The sequence below is a fragment of the Rosa chinensis genome, chromosome 2, assembly GCF_002994745.2.
Source record: "Rosa chinensis cultivar Old Blush chromosome 2, RchiOBHm-V2, whole genome shotgun sequence".
NCBI lineage: Eukaryota > Viridiplantae > Streptophyta > Magnoliopsida > Rosales > Rosaceae > Rosa > Rosa chinensis.
In genome coordinates this window covers 25864601-25885557 of record NC_037089.1, presented here as the reverse complement: position 1 = coordinate 25885557, position 20957 = coordinate 25864601, and the positions used below count along the sequence as shown (strand labels likewise).

Here is a 20957-nt window from a genome sequence, read left to right as displayed (position 1 = left end):
AAGCTAGCGTAGGATTTATGAGGTGTCGGTATGTTGTACTCCAATCATTGTACTGTTATATGCCGTTGTTGTGTTACCTAAGCTCTAATCACGTAATGTAGCATATTCTTTATCATGATGTTTCACATATGAATTAAGCTTGTTTAGGAAGCACCAGAATGTCTTGCTAGTTTAAGCTCCTCATCTGATAATCTCAGTGACAGCTTTCAATGGAAAACCAAAATTGCAACTTTCTTGATGGTGCGAAGATTGCAATTTCTTCTGTAATGCAGAACAAAGGACAGTAGATACAAGAAACCATTGATGAGAGGGAATCATGATATAACAATGAAATTGTTGGCTCTGTGAATATTATGCATGAAATTCTTAGAGTATGCTAGAACTTGTTTTGTTCTGAGTACTGGGGAGTTGGACAAATTGGGAATTAAATGTTTACTAGTTTGTGATACATTTTTGGTCAAATACCATAATAGCTTTGTTTACTGGGATCTGATATATGGTTTGATTGTTGTTGAAAACGAGACTCTCAGACTCAACCTACATAGATATTGAAAAAGAAAATTAGAACTGAAGCAAGATCACAGGAAAACATATCGAATATCCCATATATATACTTTCTCCAGGTTTTAGAATGTAAAACCCGTAGTCAACATTTATCACAAGTCCTCTTTCTTCTGTCTTTTAGCATTCATATGCAATGCACCATCTTCTTTGTCCTCATGTTTAACTAGTTTAAGCTCCTGGTGATCTAATGTTAAACCACTTAATTAATCCTATCTAAGTCACCTATGTCCAGATTTATAGTATTCCCTAATTACTTGATCTTAACTTCCTCTTCATTATGTAATTGATTGTAATTGCTTAGACTAAGGATCTAAATAGCTACAGCTATCCTTGGTGTATATAAACCTCTTGCCTCTTTCGGCAAATCCTTTACCAACAAGGATTGAGAAATTCGAAATCCTTTACCAACAAGGATTGGGAAACCCCAAAGAGTCGGAAACCCAACCGCCTCATCTAGTTTTCTATTCTCAAACCTTATAAATAGAGACACCCCCCTCGCGTAAGTTTCCACATCCCACTCCTCTTCCTTGTTTCACAATTTCTCAAGATGATGCAAGTCTACAGAAACCAGAGAGGTCCTTATGGACCAATCAAGAATTCTATGGGTTCTGTCAAGAATCAAGGTCCATGTAAACCACGCTATATGCCTTTTCCGGCTAATCACCGGAACCAGGTGCCACCGGTCGGTCATTTTCAGCCCCAATTTCTTCCACCTCGACCAAATTTCTACCCATCTCCACAAACCCTGGTGCCACCTTATTCATGTGGTGGGTACAATTTTCAAGGGCAGGGTGGTTCTACTTCAGCAAGTTCTGTCCCTCATCATCTACCACCGCAAGGCGTATCTCCGGTTAACAGTGCTGGTCTAGTAGCCTCTACTTTGCTTGGGTCTTTAATGGCACAAGCTGTAATCTCATTGAAAAATCAAAGCAGAGGAGGATTGGAGGGTACTAGTTCACTAAATTCTCTACCTCTTGTACCACAGCGAGATGCATTTCCTGTTCAAAATGCTACTGCTGATGTTCCAGTAGTAGTTCCTGGTTTAATTGATTCTCTCCTGGCACAAGGTGTCATTTCGTTGAAGAAACAAAGCCCGACACTGAAAGAGGAGAAGGATGCTGTGGTAGGATGTTAGTTTTTTGGCATTGATCTAAATCTGCGTCGCGAATCTGTGGTAGTCGGCTTGTTTGAGGGTGGTCTGCCAAGGCAATGTAAAAGCTGTGGCCTCCGGTTCAAGTGTGAAGAACAGCACAGCAGCCATATGGATTGGCATGTCAAGAAGAACCGGATGTCCAAAACCCGCAAGCAGAAGCCCTCTCGTAACCTTCATGCAACTACGAGCATGTGGCTTGTTACTGATGTAGAGGCTGAGACTGAGGCATTACCTTCTGGTGTAGTTTTGTGCGCTGCTGACACCAATGGCGTGGTGGAAAAGAAAAGGAAGACTAGTGATGAAGAAATGGTTGTTCCTGCGGACGAGGATCAGAGTAAATGTGCCTTATGCACAGATGCTTTTGTTGAGTTTTATAGTCATGAGAAAGATGAGTGGATGTATAAAGGTGCTGTTTACTTGAATGCGCCTTAGGGGCCAGCGCCGGAGATGGATTGGTCACAGTTGGGTCCTATAGTCCATGCCAAATGCTAGTCAGGTAGTAGGAAACGTCTGCGGAGGACTTGACTTAGAATTTCAAGGCTCGAGTGCAATGGGAACAAAGCTGCTCATGTCCTCTGCCAAATATTTTGTTTTGTTTTTGAATTCAGTTGTGTATCAGGGGAATGAGAATGTAAAATTTATTTGAAATAGCAAATGTAATTAAGTTCCTGGAGTTTCCAAAAGATACTCTTCCAATTTGTACACCTTTTGCTTCTGTTTCGCATTGTAATGGATATTCTCAATAAAATTGACGTCCATTTCTCAAAAAACTTTGTACTCTTCTTTTAGTCTCTGTCTCCATAATAACATGTACTCCGGTTCAGACAACAAAAAACTGAATCTAGATTCTGCTCAAGTTTTACTATGGAATTTTTATTATCACATAGGAAGAACGATAATCTAAAAAAATAATCAAAAAAGAAAAAAATAATGGAAAATCGAGACTGCATTCTATAGATGAAGGATTGAAGAAACAACATAAAAGTAGAAACCTATCTAAATTGCATACATGTCGAACCGATAGCATAATCCTGTCATGGTCAAAGAAAATTACAGATTGAAAATATAAGCATCGACTAGTCTGGTCTCACCTAAGAGACAATAGCAAGGCCTTCCTAGTTATATAAACTACTAACAGTTGTGACGGATTCCCTACAGGGCCTTCTGGTCTCATCTGCTATAGAATCAGAATAAATATTAATCTACAGTATATCTGATCTGACATTGTTTCATTGATCCAAAAGAACATGGTCAACATAATTTCGACAGAAGAAAAACATTTATAACATTCACTACCTTTTTCATCCCACTCAAACTACTGCAGCCACTTTCTCTGCAACCGCTTTTACAAGTTTCTGTGGAGAGTCACTCACAAGACTTCCAGTCTTTACATCTTTGGATTCCTCATACACAGCTGCATGTATACCAAGTGCAGCACGACCAGATGAATCGGGGTTTTTGGACCATTCAGTCAAGTATAACACGATTGAGAGACTTAATTGTCCGATGGTATATTCATCTGATTTGCATATGTTTATATAGTATGTTTACAGAACTTTTACAGCTATATAAAACTACTGCTTTCATGTGCTACACTAATGATGTCTACCATAATCATTCCGATCTAGATCTGCACGTTCAATGTTGGCATGCCATGATGATCTTCCATGTTCTGTGATTCCTGGCATGTTCATAACAACTCACGCTGACACTCCCCCTCAAGTTGGCGCATAAACATCAACCATGCCCAACTTGCTTAGTGAGTCGTAAAACGCCTTCCTGGAAACTCCTTTGGTAAGTATATCTGCAAGTTGCTCTTCAGTTGGAACAAAAGGAAAGCTAATAATTTTGGCATCTAGCTTTTCCTTTATAAAGTGACGATCAACCTCCACATGCTTAGTACGATCATGTTGTACTGGGTTCTGTGATATGTCAATGGCTGCCTTGTTGTCACAATAAAACTGCATAGTACTTTTGAGTTTGAAACCCAGATCACGTAACAGATTTCCCAGCCACAACAGTTCACACACTCCGTGAGCCATACCTCTATACTCAGCCTCAGCACTAGATCTTGCCACAACTTCCTGTTTCTTACTCTTCCACGTAACCAAATTACCTCCTACAAAGGTAAAGTAACCTGATGTTGACCTCCTGTCTGTAATATTTCCAGCCCAATCTGCATCTGTAAAGCCACAAACTTCAAGGATGTTGTTGTGTTTAGAAAACAATATTCCCCTTCCTGGAGCTGACTTCAGGTACTTTAAAATTCTCATAACAGCATCCATGTGATTCTCACTTGGGTTATGCATGAACTGACTTACCACACTCACTGCATATGCCACATCTGGTCTAGTATGAGCCAAATAAATCAAGCGCCCAACTATCCTCTGATAATGAGCTCGATCAGTAGGTACCTGATCTGGATACTCAGCTAAACAATGATTCTGCTCAATAGGAGTATCAACAGGTCTGCAATCCAACAAACCTGTTTCTGTTAGCAAATCAAGAACGTACTTTCTCTGGCACAGGTAGATCCCTTCTCTCCCCCTAGCTACCTCAATTCCTAAGAAGTACTTAAGTGCGCCCAAGTCCTTCATCTCAAACTCAGAGGCTAGCTGTCTCTGCAGTCTATCCATCTCAACAGTATTATTGCCGGTGATTACCATATCATCCACATAAATAATTAGAGCTGTTACCTTCCCTTGTTGATGCTTGAGGAACAAGGTATGATCTGAATTACTCTGTTTGTAACCAACTTTCCGCATGAATTGTGAAAATCTTCCAAACCAAGCACGAGGCGATTGTTTGAGACCATACAGAGACTTTCTCAATTTGCATACAAAATCTCCAGGAGAAGCAACTACATACCCAGGTGGAAGGCTCATGTACACTTCCTCGGCTAACTCTCCATGAAGAAATGCATTCTTGACATCAAATTGTCGGAGTGGCCAGTTTAAATTAGCAGCAAACGAGAGCAGAGCCCGAATAGTATTCATCTTGGCAACAGGAGCAAACGTTTCATCGTAGTCAATACCATACGTCTGAGTAAACCCCTTTGCTACAAGGCGGGCTTTATACCGATTCACTGATCCATTTGTATCATGTTTCACAGTAAACACCCAACGACAACCTACAGCCTTCTTGCCTTGTGGTGACGGCACAAGTTACCAAGTATTGTTCTTCTGCAACGCCTCCATCTCTTCCTCCATTGCCTTCTTCCACTTTGGATCCCCCAATGCATCCTGCACTCTGTTAGGTACTGATACAGCAGATATTTGATTCACAAATGATTCATATGACTTAGACAACCTCCTAGTGGACATATAATTGGCTACTGGGTATTTTGATTTGGCAGTAAGAGTAGGTTCATATTTTTTGGCTGATTGTCCTCGAGTGGTCCTATTTGGTAACACATATTTCTCAATAGTAGACTCACTATTGTTAGTACCAGTGGATGGACATACCTCAAATGGGTGATCTTCAGTACCAGGGAGATCTTCAGTACCAGGGAGTTGTGGGTCAGGGGTAGGAGTGATGGCAGGAGCTTCTGCTTCTGGAGGTGATGAGCTGATGGTCTCAACTGGATCTTTCAAAAAATCTCCTGCTTGTGCGACTTCTTCTCTGCTTCCTGATTCCTCCCCCTCTCCATGATACAGCTCTTCAAAATATGAATTCTCCCCCTGAAGAGGTGTATCTGAGGGGGAAAAATAACTCATGTCCTCAAAGAAAGTAACATCCATAGTGACATAGCATTTTCTGGTTGGTGGATGATAGCACTTGTACCCTTTCTGATAACCTCCATAGCCCACAAACACACACTTAAGAGCTCGGGCATCCAACTTAGACCGCTGGTTTTTAGGAATATGGACAAACGCAACACAACCAAAGACACGAGCGGGAAGATTATGAAATGAAGGTAAGGAAACATGAGATGCAAGAACCTCAAATGGAATTCTCCCCTGAATGACACTAGATGGAAGACGATTGATAAGGTGGGAGGAAGCATTTATAGCATCCCCCCAAAGATACTTAGGCATATGAGCACTAAAGAGAAGGGCACAAGCCATATCCAGTAAATGACGATTTTTCCTTTCAGACACTCCATTTTGTTCTGGTGTTTGTGGACATGTGGTTTGGTGAACAATCCCATGGGTTTCAAAAACTCTTGGAAAACATGATTAACATATTCCCTCCCATTGTCAGAACGAAGGACTTTAATGGTGCTATGGTATTGTGTTTGAACTAGAGTACGAAAAGTTTGAAAAGCTGGAAAGACTTCATCTTTGGTTTTAAGAAAAGCAACCCATGACAATCTCGTACAATCATCAATAAATAACACAAAATATCTCATACCGGACACAGTGGGTTCTCTAGAAGGTCCCCAAACATCAGAATGAATCAACTCAAAAGGAATAACACTTTTATTAGAAACACTAGGAGAATAAGTAGCACGATGACTCTTGGCCAAGACACAAGTTTCACAATGTAAAGCAGACTCATCCACACCAATAAACAGAGTAGGCATGGTTTTTCTCATAAGACTAAAAGATGGATGCCCTAAACGGCGATGCCACAACCAAATTTCACTTAGCTTATCAGAATTCGAAATCAAAGCGGTGCGGGACTGTGCTCCTGGTTTCTCCCCTGCGTATGTCTGATCCAGATGAAACAACCTGCCCCTCAAATACCCCCGACCGATTAACTCCCTGGTGAGAAGATCCTCAAAAATCACATACATAGGATAAAAGGTTACGAAGCATTTGGACTCAGTATTCAACTGTGGGACAGATATCAAGTGATGAGATAAGTCAGGCACATATAACACATTATGAAGTTTTAAAGTGGGAATAATACGCACTGACCCTGACCCTAACACAGGAAAAGCTTCACCATTGGCATTGGTGACATAGGACACTGAAGGGGAGGACAATTCAGTAAAATACGATTTATCATAAGTCATATGATCGGATGCACCAGAATCAATAATCCATGTATCAGCACCAACAAAGTTAGAAATTTTTAAAGCCATACCAATCTTACCACGACCAGCTATAGATGCTGTAGGAGTAGCCCCACCTGCTATATGATGATCCTGTCCAGCCACCCCATAGAAATCGGGTTCTTGGACCAATTGAACAGCAGCTGCTTTCGCCTTACGCTGATAACCTTGTCTTGTAGTCTTAAGGTGCGGGTTCAATTTCCAACAAGTCGCTCGAACATGCCCAACATCATTGCAATAAGAGCATTGTGGACGAGGGCGATTGGGAAAGCCGGGTGGAGGTCCTTGGTGATAAAGTGGGACTGATCTCTGCTGTTGGAGAAATGGTGCTGGTGATTTTACTTGAATGGCTAGGCTAGACACTTCAACCTGTGCATGTTTGATACTGTCCTGCTGAGACTCATCCTTGCGGATGTATGTAAAAGCTTTGTTTAGACTAGGAGGGTCTGTCATTCTGAGCAATTCTCCTTTAGCATTGCTATGCTTATCATCAAGCCCTCTTAAGAATACATGAACTCTTTCAAGTTCCTTCTCCTTCTGGTACCACACAAGATCTTCCTGATTCTTGATCTTGCAAGGACGCTTCTGATCAATTTCAGCCCACACATTCTTCAGCTTGGTGAAATACACAGCTATTGATTGCCTGTTCTGTTGCATACTTGCAGCTGTGCACGGGAAACTGAAGGCAGAGTCTGGGGTCGAATCTGAAAACGGCAAGTGAAGGAGAGTCTGAAACCGGCGAGTGAAGGAGATCAGTGGGTTCTTCAAGGGCGGCACCGGTGAGAGGAGAAAGCCGATCTGATCTGCTTTCGAGTGGGTTGGTCGATCTGGAGGCTTGAGATCAGTGGGTTGGTCGATCTAGAGGCTTGAGTGACCGGTTTAGGAGCGGCGCCGGTGAAGCTGCGCGGCCGGGGAGAGGATGAAGCCGATGAAGCCTTGCTCACGGGTCTGATGCAGGAGCTCGGCCGGGGAAGGATGAAGCCGATGATCTGGAGATGCAGGAGATCGGGTCTGATGCAGAAGTTCGGGGCCAACGGTGATCTGGGCTTGCTCACGGTTCTGATGCAGGAGCTCGGGTTATGGCTGAAGCTCGATGGAGAGCAAATCCGGATGGAAAACGATCTTGAGATCAAAGTTTTACTTTGGGTGCCCAAAGTAAATCGTTGGGTCTGGTGAGAGATAATCTGCAGGTCCGGATTGATTGATCCTGCTGTCGACGCCGGTGTTGATTGATAGACGATGCTGGACCGGATTGATGAGAGGATCAGCAGCGGTCTTGGGCTGAAGACGAAGCCAACTGGACAACAGAAAGTGATCGATCTGGAGCCTTGAGGTTTGAGATTATGATGGTGTTGTTCTTCAACTGGAGAACTTGATAACTTTTCAGTGAAGTTGCTGAGGTTTGAGATGATCTGCAGGTCTAGGCGGTGCTGCAGTTTGCTGAGTTGGATGAGTCCGATCTAGGGACAGATGAAGGACGCCGTCTTTGATGAAGGCTACCTACTTGATGGGTGCAGAGAGCAAATTACTCTGAGATGGGTGCAGAGAGCAAATTGCTCTGAGATGGGTGATGAATGATTGCAGGCGAAGATCGGTCTCGGAAGAGACGAAGATCGGTCTGGTCTTGAACAAAGAATTAAGGAGATAAAGTCCTTTCGGATCTCTGCTCTGATACCAAGTCAAGTATAACACGATTGAGAGACTTAATTGTCTGATGGTATATTCATCTGATTTGCATATGTTTATATAGAATGTTTACAGAACTTTTACAGCTATATAAAACTACTGCTTTCATGTGCTACACTAATGATGTCTACCATAATCATTCCGATCTAGATCTGCACGTTCAATGTTGGCATGCCATGATGATCTTCCATGTTCTGTGATTCCTGGCATGTTCATAACTCACGCTGACACATTCTGCATCCCACTCCACAGCTTTTGCTGTGCTGCATGCCACACTTGGTCCACCAGGAACTGTCGATCTCGCAGCATTCTGTCCATAAATAGCAAATTGAACATACTCAGGTAAACAAACAATGATGCAATTCAGCCAACTGAAATTGTAAGAGATGGGAGGAAAGATGGTGGCTCACCTTTGGAAAATATTTCTCAAAGATAGTCCTATAGTAGTATCCTTCTTTTGTAGTCGGAGTGTTTTCAGGGTAGACAAAGCTTGCGTTCATCAGCATCGAATCTGTTACCTGTCCAGTTAGAGAAAAAAAATGAAGAATTATTATTCTATGCAGCTAAGGAAGAAGCAAGCATCTATAGTGTCTGCCTTTTGAGTTTTTTGAAAAGTGCACCTCTAACTTGAAATAGCGAACATGAAATATTTTCATAAAATGGTTAATTTTATCATGCTAACTTTGAGATGTTATGTTGCAAAACTCTTAATCTGGACCACACAGTTCAACTAAAATCACGGTTGGTTGGGGCATGGCAACATTATATAAGACCTAGTTGGAAAGAGAAAGTTTCTGTCCAAAATGAAAATGCAAGCAAAAAATGCAGCATACTTGTTTGTTTGCATGATCTTTCAACCCCTCAATCCAGCTGTAACCGACACCATCACTAAACTGCTCCTTCTGCCTGTACAAGATGTGCTATAACCCAAAAAGAGAGTGGAAAAGTTGAAAACATATTAATTCTTGCATGAATATATTGGCACAAGTATCCAAGAAGGTGAAAATCTTCCAAGAAAAAATAAAAGAATATGCAAAACGATAACCCTGTATAACTACATTAGCATAGTGGTTGGGCAAAAGTAAAAAGTAGCAACCTTTGGTAAATATGGCTTCTGATCATCATCGAATGCTTTGCGTAAGACCCACTTCTCAATTCTTCCAAGATCAGGCCTGATCTGCAGTTACAAATGCAAGTATTCAGATGTATGAATATTATTGTTATTAAATTTGGCAAACAAGGCAATCCCAATAATGTCATTACAGCATTGAAGGTATAATCTAATAAGACTAAGCATACCATAGACCATCCTTTAGATTAGGCATATCAGGATATGTCTGACACCAACAACTCAGCATAAAATGGATTCATAAATGGCAGAATTCATAACACACATGAACATGTCATGAAGGACAAGAAAAATAACTTCCATGAGGGAACGGGGAGAAAATAGTTGTATATCTATATCCTTTGATAATAGGGAAAATGTTCACATGTGCTAGATCATTTCATAGAATTGTAACAAGACATTCCTATCCCAACAGTTTATAATGAGCAACCACTATGCCAAATGTCAGTAGGCTTCAAATCGCTACAATACATGAACTGTGTACAAAATTGGAGGAAAAAACAAAGTTTAATGATTGCTATACCATTTTCCATTCTGGATCAATGTCCATAGCAGTCTTGACAAATTCTTTGTCAAGAAACGGTACACGAGCCTCAACACCCCCAGCTGATGCCGATTTGTTGGCCCTCAGACAGTCATACAGATGAAGACCTTTAATCTGTTGAATAGTCACAAAATTTCGGTCAGAAAAAGAAGCCATAATAGCTATCAATGGTACTTAAATAAAATCTAGTAATACTGCAAGTACGTAAACATATGGCAAAAAAACAAGAGAAGAGAACAATCCAGAGATAGTTTATAGGGAATACCTTCTGGCATGTTTCTTGGTGAAACTTCTCCTTGTTTGGTGCCTTGTGGAAATACAAGTAGCCACCAAAGATTTCATCCGAACCTTCACCAAAGAGGACCATTTTTACTCCTAGAGATTTAATTTTACGAGACATAAGAAACATTGGAGTGCTGGCTCTGACAGTGGTCACATATGTCTCAATATGGTAGATAACTTCTTCAAGTGCATCTATGCCTTCCTGAAAATCTGAAATATGAAGCAAAGTAACAAATTATTTCTTGGGATTAATAAATATCCAGGCCTTTCTCTGGGATTACTGATGTAGAAAAATATTGATGAAAAGCGAGAGAATGAGATAGATTGGAGGAGAGAAGAGGGGGGGGGGGGGGGGGGGGAGAGAGAGAGAGAGAGAGAAGACTTCCAGGAAGAAGTAGAATGAGTAGGAGCGAGAAAATCAGGATGAACGCAATTTGTATTTCCAATCACCAATTAATATGAATATTCTGAATCCTATTTCAAGCAAACCTTAAATATTCAATAAGGTAAAATTAAAACTGCAAAAGGATTACCTGAAGTCTTAAATTTAAGAAAATCTAATTTCCACCTTGAGCCTTAGTAAAAGTATTCTTCTTACATCCCTTATAAATTACCCGAACAGTAAAGTGCAACTCGTGATGATGAGTTCCAAGATAATCTGCAACTTCTCTTGCTGCTTTCAAATCTGGAGAACCCTGAATATTGAAAATGTAAAGCATTTAAAAAAATATATATCAGAAAGACAATATCTTAGTTAAAAATTGACCACAAGAAAGGACATCTAAACCTTTCCCGGTGCAAAAGTTTGCATTGCAAAGGCTATTGAACCCTAACACCAAGAACCTTTCCCTTAACCATTAAACATACCAAGTTAATAACTTATTATTGCACTTTGATGCAATTAGGCCTAAACAACAAGAAACCCAGCCATGGTTGAATTTTTATACTCGTTTAAAGAGGATTTAGGTTGTCTACCAAGTTTATAAACAGACATTTCTTGTTTATAAAATGAAAAAATTGTGTAGGTAGCATTTTCTAAGCACTGTTGGGGAAAAAAATAGAGAGGATGGGAAGACACCATTCTGGTTATATAAAAAGAAACTGCATTTGATCAAGCATCAAATTTGGTCATCGAAAATCAGAAGTATAATTACCTCCAAGCCAACACAAAAGGTATGTAATTGTGACCCCCACTGACGTGCAGCTTCTGATTTAGCCAAATAGCGACAAGCCACAGCAGCTACGAGTGATGAGTTCAATCCTCCAGACAAAAGAACACCGAATGGTACATCTGTCATAAGTCTCATTAACACAGCCTACAGTATTAGGAAAACGAAAAAAATGTAAGAATATTATGAAGCTAAATAGTCAAAGCAGAATGAGGCAAGGAGGCCATTTAAATCTCTCTTAACAAATCACATATCTGATGATCATTCATAGCTTTGATCCAAAAAGGTAAATTGATATCTATATCTTTTGCATTAGACACCATTACTTAAAGCACTAGTTAAACTGTTACGCTACTATTATGATATAAGGCAGAAAGAAATGATGTACATTATGCAAATTTTCAATAATTATACCAGACATAAAATATGAAGAGGGAAACGATAAAAGTAGGAATGTATCTTCCAATATAACCAATATAAGTACTAATATATATCAGAAGCAGTTTCTCAAGAGAAGTCAAAGTGACGTTTCTTTAATATAGCATATTCATTTCAATTTCAAGCCAACTTATTACCAACAACCTAGTTACTCTATGTATATTTAACAAATTGGGTTTAGTGAGACAATTAGCCTCCAAATGCAGATATAACATTACCCATTCTATCACACTATGAACTGAGCATAAACACGTGTTTAAGTCACAAAAGATATGTATGGCTAACCATAAAGTGAGGCAATAAAGTATATCAAACCCCAATCTCACCCGGATAAAAAGAATAAAAAATAAAAAAATAATAAAAAAAAGAACAATCAATCTCAAGTCCTCCTCATCAAAGTTCCAATCAAGCAAGTTCGTCAAGTCACACCCAACTAGCACAGCTGCACAGCAAGTAAATAACTCCCAACACTAATATTACCAGTGAAAAAACTGGCATCAACCAACCTCTCCTTTTTAATATTTCATTTCAATGCCAGGATCCACACAAAGAACCAAATATAACAAGTTTTGGGTAAACAAAAGGAATGATCTATATAGTAATCTCAGTAAGTTCCTCAAGTCTCCTGTAACTAGCAGAGTTGTATACCAACTAAATAACTCCCAAACACTAAAATTAGCACAGACAAAACTGGCACCAACCAACCTCTCCTTTTTAAGATTCCTGTCAATGCCAAGATCCACAAAAAGAACCAGATATGACAAGAAGGTTTTGGTAAACAAAATTGCAAGAATGGAGTTTGATCTCTTACGTGATGGTTGCAACTCATGAATAAAGATAACAAAACAAAAAAGAAAAGAAGTAGGATTATAGGTGGTGCACATCAATGCATATATACCTTCTCAAAAGCCTCGCGTAAAACAATTGGATCACAAGGAGTCGATGGTATCTTCTCCAAAAACCATTGTGGATTGTACCACCTTCTCAGCCCTCCTGCACGCATAAATTTGTAAATACATACAGGTAGTTTGAACAACATCTAAACGCATAAAAAGTTATAAATTTCTAAATGCAGCTACAATGAACTAAGAAGAAGCATCTTGAAAGTTATTAGTTAGCGAAATTAATATACAAAAAGAAAGAAACTTCTGAACTCAGACTCGAGAGTTTTCTAATTTACACATACAGATACAGTCTTTCTAGTGATATCAAATAAGCTCGTATATTTTCTTATAAAGTATGTCCAAACCCCGAAGTATAAAATGTATAAAAAAGTTTGCTAAAATGTTTTTGTTTCTTCAAGAGAAATAATAGAAGCATTTATTCCCCTGCTTCTATATCGCTGTCAAATGGGCAAAAACATCATAATAAGAAGTATGCTGATATTAGAAGATTTATATTAAAGGCTGTTAGTTGATTCATGAACCAAATCGTTATTAGTAACTAGAGCTCAGCTCAACTTACCTTGTTTGCTAGAGTATAAATGCCCAGGAGGAAAAGATGTGAACCTTTCACAATCATCACTTACAGCTTTCATTTCTGAAGCAAACCAAATTGATCCTGCAAAGAAAATATAAATCAGCTTAAAAATGTGCGAGAAAATTAAAGCTTCAACATATCTAATGATCAACGGTAGTAAGTTAAGTATATAAGCCAAACCAATATGGAAAACCTATTTTAAACTCTGAACTCTGCTCGGCTATAGAAGCAGAATAAATATTAATCTACAGTATATCTGATCTGACATTGTTTCATTGATCCAAAAGAACATAGTCAACATAATTTCGACAGAAGAAAAACATTTATAACATTCACTACCTTTTTCATCCCACTCAAACTACTGCAGCCACTTTCTCTGCAACCCCTTTTACAAGTTTCTGTGGAGAGTCACTCACAAGACTTCCAGTCTTTACATCTTTGGATTCCTCATACACAGCTGTATGTATACCAAGTGCAGCACGACCAGATAAATCGGGGTTTTTGGACCATTCTGCATCCCACTCCACAGCTTTTGCTGTGCTGCATGCCACACTTGGACCACCAGGAACTGTCGATCTCGCAGCATTCTGTCCATAAATAGCAAATTGAACATACTCAGGTTAAAAAACAATGTTGCAATTCAGTCAACTGACATTGTAAGAGATGGGAGGAAAGATGGTGGCTCACCTTTGGAAAATATTTCTCAAAGATAGTCCTATAGTAGTATCCTTCTTTTGTAGTCGGAGTGTTTTCAGGGTAGATAAAGCTTGCGTTCATCAGCATCGAATCTGTTACCTGTCCAGTTAGAGAAAAAAAATGAAGAATTATTATTCTATGCAGCTAAGGAAGAAGCAAGCATCTATAGTGTCTGCCTTTTGAGTTTTTTCAAAAGTGCACCTCTAACTTGAAATAGCGAACATGAAATATTTTCATAAAATGGTTAATTTTATCAGGCTAACTTTGAGATGTTATGTTGCAAAACTCTTAATCTGGACCACACAGTTCAACTAAAATCACGGTTGGTTGGGGCATGGCAACATTATATAAGACCTAGTTGGAAAGAGAAAGTTTCTGTCCAAAATGAAAATGCAAGCAAAAAATGCAGCATACTTGTTTGTTTGCATGATCTTTCAACCCCTCAATCCAGCTGTAACCGACACCATCACTAAACTGCTCCTTCTGCCTGTACAAGATGTGCTATAACCCAAAAAGAGAGTGGAAAAGTTGAAAACATATTAATTCTTGCATGAATATATTGGCACAAGTATCCAAGAAGGTGAAAATCTTCCAAGAAAAAATAAAAGAATATGCAAAACGATAACCCTGTATAACTACATTAGCATAGTGGTTGGGCAAAAGTAAAAAGTAGCAACCTTTGGTAAATATGGCTTCTGATCATCATCGAATGCTTTGCGTAAGACCCACTTCTCAATTCTTCCAAGATCAGGCCTGATCTGCAGTTACAAATGCAAGTATTCAGATGTATGAATATTATTGTTATTAAATTTGGCAAACAAGGCAATCCCAATAATGTCATTACAGCATTGAAGGTATAATCTAATAAGACTAAGCATACCATAGACCATCCTTTAGATTAGGCATATCAGGATATGTCTGACACCTACAACTCAGCATAAAATGGATTCATAAATGGCAGAATTCATAACACACATGAACATGTCATGAAGGACAAGAAAAATAACTTCCATGAGGGAACGGGGAGAAAATAGTTGTATATCTATATCCTTTGATAATAGGGAAAATGTTCACATGTGCTAGATCATTTCATAGAATTGTAACAAGACATTCCTATCCCAACAGTTTATAATGAGCAACCACTATGCCAAATGTCAGTAGGCTTCAAATCGCTACAATACATGAACTGTGTACAAAATTGGAGGAAAAAACAAAGTTTAATGATTGCTATACCATTTTCCATTCTGGATCAATGTCCATAGCAGTCTTGACAAATTCTTTGTCAAGAAACGGTACACGAGCCTCAACACCCCCAGCTGATGCCGATTTGTTGGCCCTCAGACAGTCATACAGATGAAGACCTTTAATCTGTTGAATAGTCACAAAATTTCGGTCAGAAAAAGAAGCCATAATAGCTATCAATGGTACTTAAATAAAATCTAGTAATACTGCAAGTACGTAAACATATGGCAAAAAAAACAAGAGAAGAGAACAATCCAGAGATAGTTTATAGGGAATACCTTCTGGCATGTTTCTTGGTGAAACTTCTCCTTGTTTGGTGCCTTGTGGAAATACAAGTAGCCACCAAAGATTTCATCCGAACCTTCACCAAAGAGGACCATTTTTACTCCTAGAGATTTAATTTTACGAGACATAAGAAACATTGGAGTGCTGGCTCTGACAGTGGTCACATATGTCTCAATATGGTAGATAACTTCTTCAAGTGCATCTATGCCTTCCTGAAAATCTGAAATATGAAGCAAAGAAACAAATTATTTCTTGGGATTAATAAATATCCAGGCCTTTCTCTGGGATTACTGATGTAGAAAAATATTGATGAAAAGCGAGAGAATGAGATAGATTGGAGGAGAGAAGAGAGGGGGGGGGGAGAGAGAGAGAGAGAGAGAGGACTTCCAGGAAGAAGTAGAATGAGTAGGAGCGAGAAAATCAGGATAACGCAATTTGTATTTCCAATCACCAATTAATATGAATATTCTGAATCCTATTTCAAGAAAACCTTAAATATTCAATAAGGTAAAATTAAAACTGCAAAAGGATTACCTGAAGTCTTAAATTTAAGAAAATCTAATTTCCACCTTGAGCTTTAGTAAAAGTATTCTTCTTATATCCCTTATAAATTACCCGAACAGTAAAGTGCAACTCGTGATGATGAGTTCCAAGATAATCTGCAACTTCTCTTGCTGCTTTCAAATCTGGAGAACCCTGAATATTGAAAATGTAAAGCATTTAAAAAAATATATATCAGAAAGACAATATCTTAGTTAAAAATTGACCACAAGAAAGTACATCTAAACCTTTCCCAGTGCAAAAGTTTGCATTGCAAAGGCTATTGAACCCTAACACCAAGAACCTTTCCCTTAACCATTAAACATACCAAGTTAATAACTTATTATTGCACTTTGATGCAATTAGGCCTAAACAACAAGAAACCCAGCCATGGTTGAATTTTTATACTCGTTTAAAGAGGATTTAGGTTGTCTACCAAGTTTATAAACAGACATTTCTTGTTTATAAAATGAAAAAATTGTGTAGGTAGCATTTTCTAAGCACTGTTGGGGAAAAAAATAGAGAGGACGGTAAGACACCATTCTGGTTATATAAAAAGAACTGCATTTGATCAAGCATCAGATCTGGTCATCGAAAATCAGAAGTATAATTACCTCCAAGCCAACACAAAAGGTATGTAATTGTGACCCCCACTGACGTGCAGCTTCTGATTTAGCCAAATAGCGACAAGCCACAGCAGCAACGAGTGATGAGTCCAATCCTCCAGACAAAAGAACACCGAATGGTACATCTGTCATAAGTCTCATTAACACAGCCTACAGTATTAGGAAAACGAAAAAATGTAAGAATATTATGAAGCTAAATAGTCAAAGCAGAATGAGGCAAGGAGGCCATTTAAATCTCTCTTAACAAACCACATATCTGATGATCATTCATAGCTTTGATCCAAAAAGGTAAATTGATATCTATATCTTTTGCATTAGACACCATTACTTAAAGCACTAGTTAAACTGTTACGCTAATATTATGATATAAGGCAGAAAGAAATGATGTACATTATGCATATTTTCAATAATTATACCAGACATAAAATATGAAGAGGGAAACGATAAAAGTAGGAATGTATCTTCCAATATAACCAATATAAGTACTAATATATATCAGAAGCAGTTTCTCAAGAGAAGTAAAAGTGACCTTTCTTTAATATAGCATATTCATTTCAATTTCAAGCCAACTTATTACCAACAACCTAGTTACTCTATGCATATTTAACAAATTGGGTTTAGTGAGACAATTAGCCTCCAAATGCAGATATAACATTACCCATTCTATCATACTATGAACTGAGCATAAACACGTGTTTAAGTCACAAAAGATATGTATGGCTAACCATAAAGTGAGGCAATAAAGTATATCAAACCCCAATCTCACCCAAATAAAAAATAATAAAATAATAAAAAAAAGAACAATCAATCTCAAGTCCTCCTCATCAAAGTTCCAATCAAGCAAGTTCGTCAAGTCACACCCAACTAGCACAGCTGCACAGCAAGTAAATAACTCCCAACATTAATATTACCAGTGAAAAAACTGGCATCAACCAACCTCTCCTTTTTAAGATTTCATTTCAATGCCAGGATCCACACAAAGAACCAAATATAACAAGTTTTTGGTAAACAAAAGGAATGATCTATATAGTAATCTCAGTAAGTTCCTCAAGTCTCCTGTAACTAGCAGAGTTGCATACCAACTAAATAACTCCCAAACACTAAAATTAGCACAGACAAAACTGGCACCAACCAACCTCTCCTTTTTAAGATTCCTGTCAATGCCAAGATCCACACAAAGAACCAGATATGACAAGAAGGTTTTGGTAAACAAAATTGCAAGAATGAAGTTTGATCTCTTACGTGATGGTTGCAACTCATGAATAAAGATAACAAAACAAAAAAGAAAAGAAGTAGGATTGTAGGTGGTGCACGTCAATGCATATATACCTTCTCAAAAGCCTCACGTAAAACAATGGGATCATAAGGAGTCGATGGTATCTTCTCCAAAACCCATTGTGGATTGTACCACCTTCTCAGCCCTCCTGCACGCATAAATTTGTAAATACATACAGGTAGTTTGAACAACATCTAAACGCATAAAAAGTTATAAATTTCTAAATGCAGCTACAATGAACTAAGAAGAAGCATCTTGAAAGTTATTAGTTAGCGAAATGAATATACAAAAAGAAAGAAACTTCTGAACTCAGACTCAAGAGTTTTCAAATTTACACATACAGATACAGTCTTTCTAGTGATATCAAATAAGCTCATATATTTTCTTATAAAGTATGTCCAAACCCCCAAGTATAAAATGTATAAAAAAGTTTGCTAAAATGTTTTTGTTTCTTCAAGAGAAATAATAGAAGCATTAATTCCCCTGCTTCTATATCGCTGTCAAATGGGCAAAAACATCATAATAGGAAGTATGCTGATCTTAGAAGATTTATATTGAAGGCTGTTAGTTGATTCATGAACCAAATCGTTATTAGTAACTAGAGCTCAGCTCAACTTACCTTGTTTGCTAGAGTATAAATGCCCAGGAGGAAATGATGTGAACCTTTCACAATCATCACTTACAGCTTTCATTTCTGAAGCAAACCAAATTGATCCTGCAAAGAAAATATAAATCAGCTTAAAAATGTGCGAGAAAATTAAAGCTTCAACATATCTAATGATCAACGGTAGTAAGTTAAGTATATAAGCCAAACCAATATGGAAAACCTATTTTAAACTCTGAACTCTGCTCGGCTTAGTAAATGCCTCAGAAAGAGAAGTTTATTAGCATCAAAGTTAATCAACAGTTACAAATTTATGCTTGCTAACTCAAACTCAAGCTAATTCAGATATCCCATTCTATTAATTTGGTAATGATAGCTAAGCTAATTTGGCATCATCTCCCAATTCTAGCTAAGCAAACTGTAAATTTCATATTTTGCCCAATAGAATACACCACCGTCCTTGCTTCGTGTTCTGAAGACTGATGGCCTCCCTTGCCCGCCGTCAGCTTCATCATAGCTGCTGGGTTTCTATGTTTAGCTTTTGTCTGTTGTTTTCTTTCTGTTTCCTCTGGTTCAGGTTCGAACTAGGAGGAGAGACTCAGCTCCTTGTTTCATCAGTTTGGGCCTTGTTCTTGGGCTCTTTGGGCTTGTCCCTTAATGAATTTCTTCATCAAAAAAAAAATAAAGAGAGAGAGAGAGAAGGTTTCCCCAATGATATTATTTCCAAATCACCAACAGTCTCAGTTCTAATGGTAGCACACTGCTCCTAAATTTGATTTTGGCAATGGTTTTAAAAGTACTGTTTAAGAGAATGTGCCATGATTTATTGTTTTAACTTGGATGAATTCCTTTCATTTGCTTAAATTGACTAGGTTTCATGTTCCCTCAAATAAGATGATGCACTTCTAATTAGCTTTTAATTCTCTACGTGTAATCTTGCAGCAACCCATCAATGGGGAGGAATCATTACACATATAACAAGATGTCTGAATATTATGTGCGAGATTCTTGAGGAATATGCAAATCTTGGAATTTCTATGGTTGATCATTGTCGATTGCTACTTATTGTTGTTAGAACGGTGAAGAGTGAGGATGCTGGAATTTGACGTTGCTACTGTCTTTTATTTTGCCAGAACTGCATACTAATTTTATATGTCTTCAAGCCCATGTTGTGTACTAGTTTGATAACATCTTGGTCCTGCCATAAAAGCTTAAACTTGATGATCTAGTGGTTGCAATCTCAATCTCCATAAGAAAGCCAGACTATAGATTCAACTTAATTTTGTTTGTCATACCGTAAAATGAATCAAAGTTGCATACAACATCATAGATAGGTTTTGAATCCATGTAGACGTACTTTCGAATTTGTCATAGATAATTTCAAGCACAGTAAAACAAGTCTAATATCTCTTTATTCAATTGCTGCATCTCTAATCAGACTCGCACACTCCTCGCTTATCTAACGGAAGAAAGAGATGCAATGGAAGGATAGTAAATGTATCGCCATACTCTATAAAAATTTGTAAGAACCAAGAAGTGCATTTCGTGATAGTTGACCAATTCTTAATCCAGGAAAAAAAATGTAATACTTTTAACCAAAAAGGAGCCTTTTTATTTATTTTGTTAAATGGAGAGCTAAAATCCTGAAAACATGGCCATCTAAGGAGAGTCTTCTCTGCGACCGATCGACAAAGGAGAGCACTCAAATCTACTTTAATGGGTCCATTTGTTGGTCAAGTCTTTGAGCTTGTCTTTCACGTCTACTTTAATGGATCCATTTCTTGGTCAAGTCTTTGAACTTGTCTTTCACGTCTACTTTAATGGGTCCATTTGTTGGTAAAGTTTTTGAGCTTGTCTTTCTAGCATTTCCCTCTCTACAAAAATGAAGTTTAGCTACTATGAACCTTCTCTTGGATTGACGATTCCATCCTTTAACAATTTGACCCACACATTTTCTAATCATAATTATCTATGTACTAGTCAAGTCTTTGGACGTGCTGTGAGTTTGCATATGTTTATCGAACCCAGATAAAAAAGATTGATCTTAACTAGAACAAATGTATTTTGTGATAGTTAATTAGGTATTCTATGAGCATTTTACCCAATTCATAATCCAACGTAGTACTTTTAACCAAGGAGAGGAGCCTCTCTTTTTTTTGTTACATGGAGAGCTTAAAAAAAACACACACACACACACAAACAAATGAACTAAATCATTACAAATTGGTCTCAAGGGGCCATCTAA

General features: G+C 38.2%; 3 protein-coding genes across 4 annotated transcripts; all 3 read right to left on the bottom strand.

Annotated features, from left to right (window-relative positions):
• Nucleotides 1–2696: 2696 nt before the first annotated feature.
• On the bottom strand, nucleotides 2697–18936 carry LOC112185743 (asparagine synthetase [glutamine-hydrolyzing] 2). Its single transcript, XM_040513872.1, has 11 exons — nucleotides 18728–18936; nucleotides 18162–18256; nucleotides 16821–16982; nucleotides 16282–16362; nucleotides 15660–15878; nucleotides 15373–15507; nucleotides 14817–14897; nucleotides 14554–14640; nucleotides 14131–14238; nucleotides 13783–14030; nucleotides 2697–2891 (listed from the first exon to the last, which is right to left on the bottom strand). The coding sequence occupies exons 1-10, from the start codon at nucleotides 18798–18800 to the stop codon at nucleotides 13797–13799; spliced, it is 1275 nt and encodes a 424-aa protein (XP_040369806.1). The 5' UTR covers nucleotides 18801–18936; the 3' UTR covers nucleotides 2697–2891; nucleotides 13783–13796.
• LOC112185766 lies at nucleotides 6363–7818 on the bottom strand. Of its 2 annotated transcripts, none has more exons than XM_024324086.2 (2): nucleotides 6758–7818; nucleotides 6363–6423 (listed from the first exon to the last, which is right to left on the bottom strand). In XM_024324086.2, the coding sequence occupies exons 1-2, from the start codon at nucleotides 7371–7373 to the stop codon at nucleotides 6416–6418; spliced, it is 624 nt and encodes a 207-aa protein (XP_024179854.1). In that variant the 5' UTR covers nucleotides 7374–7818; the 3' UTR covers nucleotides 6363–6415. The 2 variants fall into 2 exon arrangements, with proteins under 2 accessions (XP_024179854.1, XP_024179853.1); XM_024324085.2 differs by having other exon boundaries at nucleotides 6367–6423; nucleotides 6749–7818.
• Nucleotides 8405–13528, bottom strand: LOC112185762 (asparagine synthetase [glutamine-hydrolyzing] 3; the record flags this gene model as incomplete). The annotated part of the gene is made up of 10 exons (XM_040513324.1): nucleotides 8405–8712; nucleotides 8813–8920; nucleotides 9236–9322; nucleotides 9499–9579; nucleotides 10055–10189; nucleotides 10341–10567; nucleotides 10956–11052; nucleotides 11512–11673; nucleotides 12863–12957; nucleotides 13429–13528. Coding segments are annotated over 10 exons (1242 nt in total), but the record flags the coding sequence as incomplete, so codon positions are not given.
• Nucleotides 18937–20957: the final 2021 nt, after the last annotated feature.

Bases quoted from the DNA above. Each gene is read 5' to 3' on its own strand.
- LOC112185766 (XM_024324085.2), bottom strand. From the start codon at position 7,373: ATGCAACAGAACAGGCAATCAATAGCTGTGTATTTCACCAAGCTGAAG.
- LOC112185743 (XM_040513872.1), bottom strand. From the start codon at position 18,800: ATGAAAGCTGTAAGTGATGATTGTGAAAGGTTCACATCATTTCCTCCT. The intron at 14,898-15,372 runs GTATAGCAATCA...TTGTAACTGCAG, and splicing joins TTGATCCAGAATGGAAAATG to ATCAGGCCTGATCTTGGAAG. The intron at 14,031-14,130 runs GTGAGCCACCAT...ATTTATGGACAG, and splicing joins TTGAGAAATATTTTCCAAAG to AATGCTGCGAGATCGACAGT.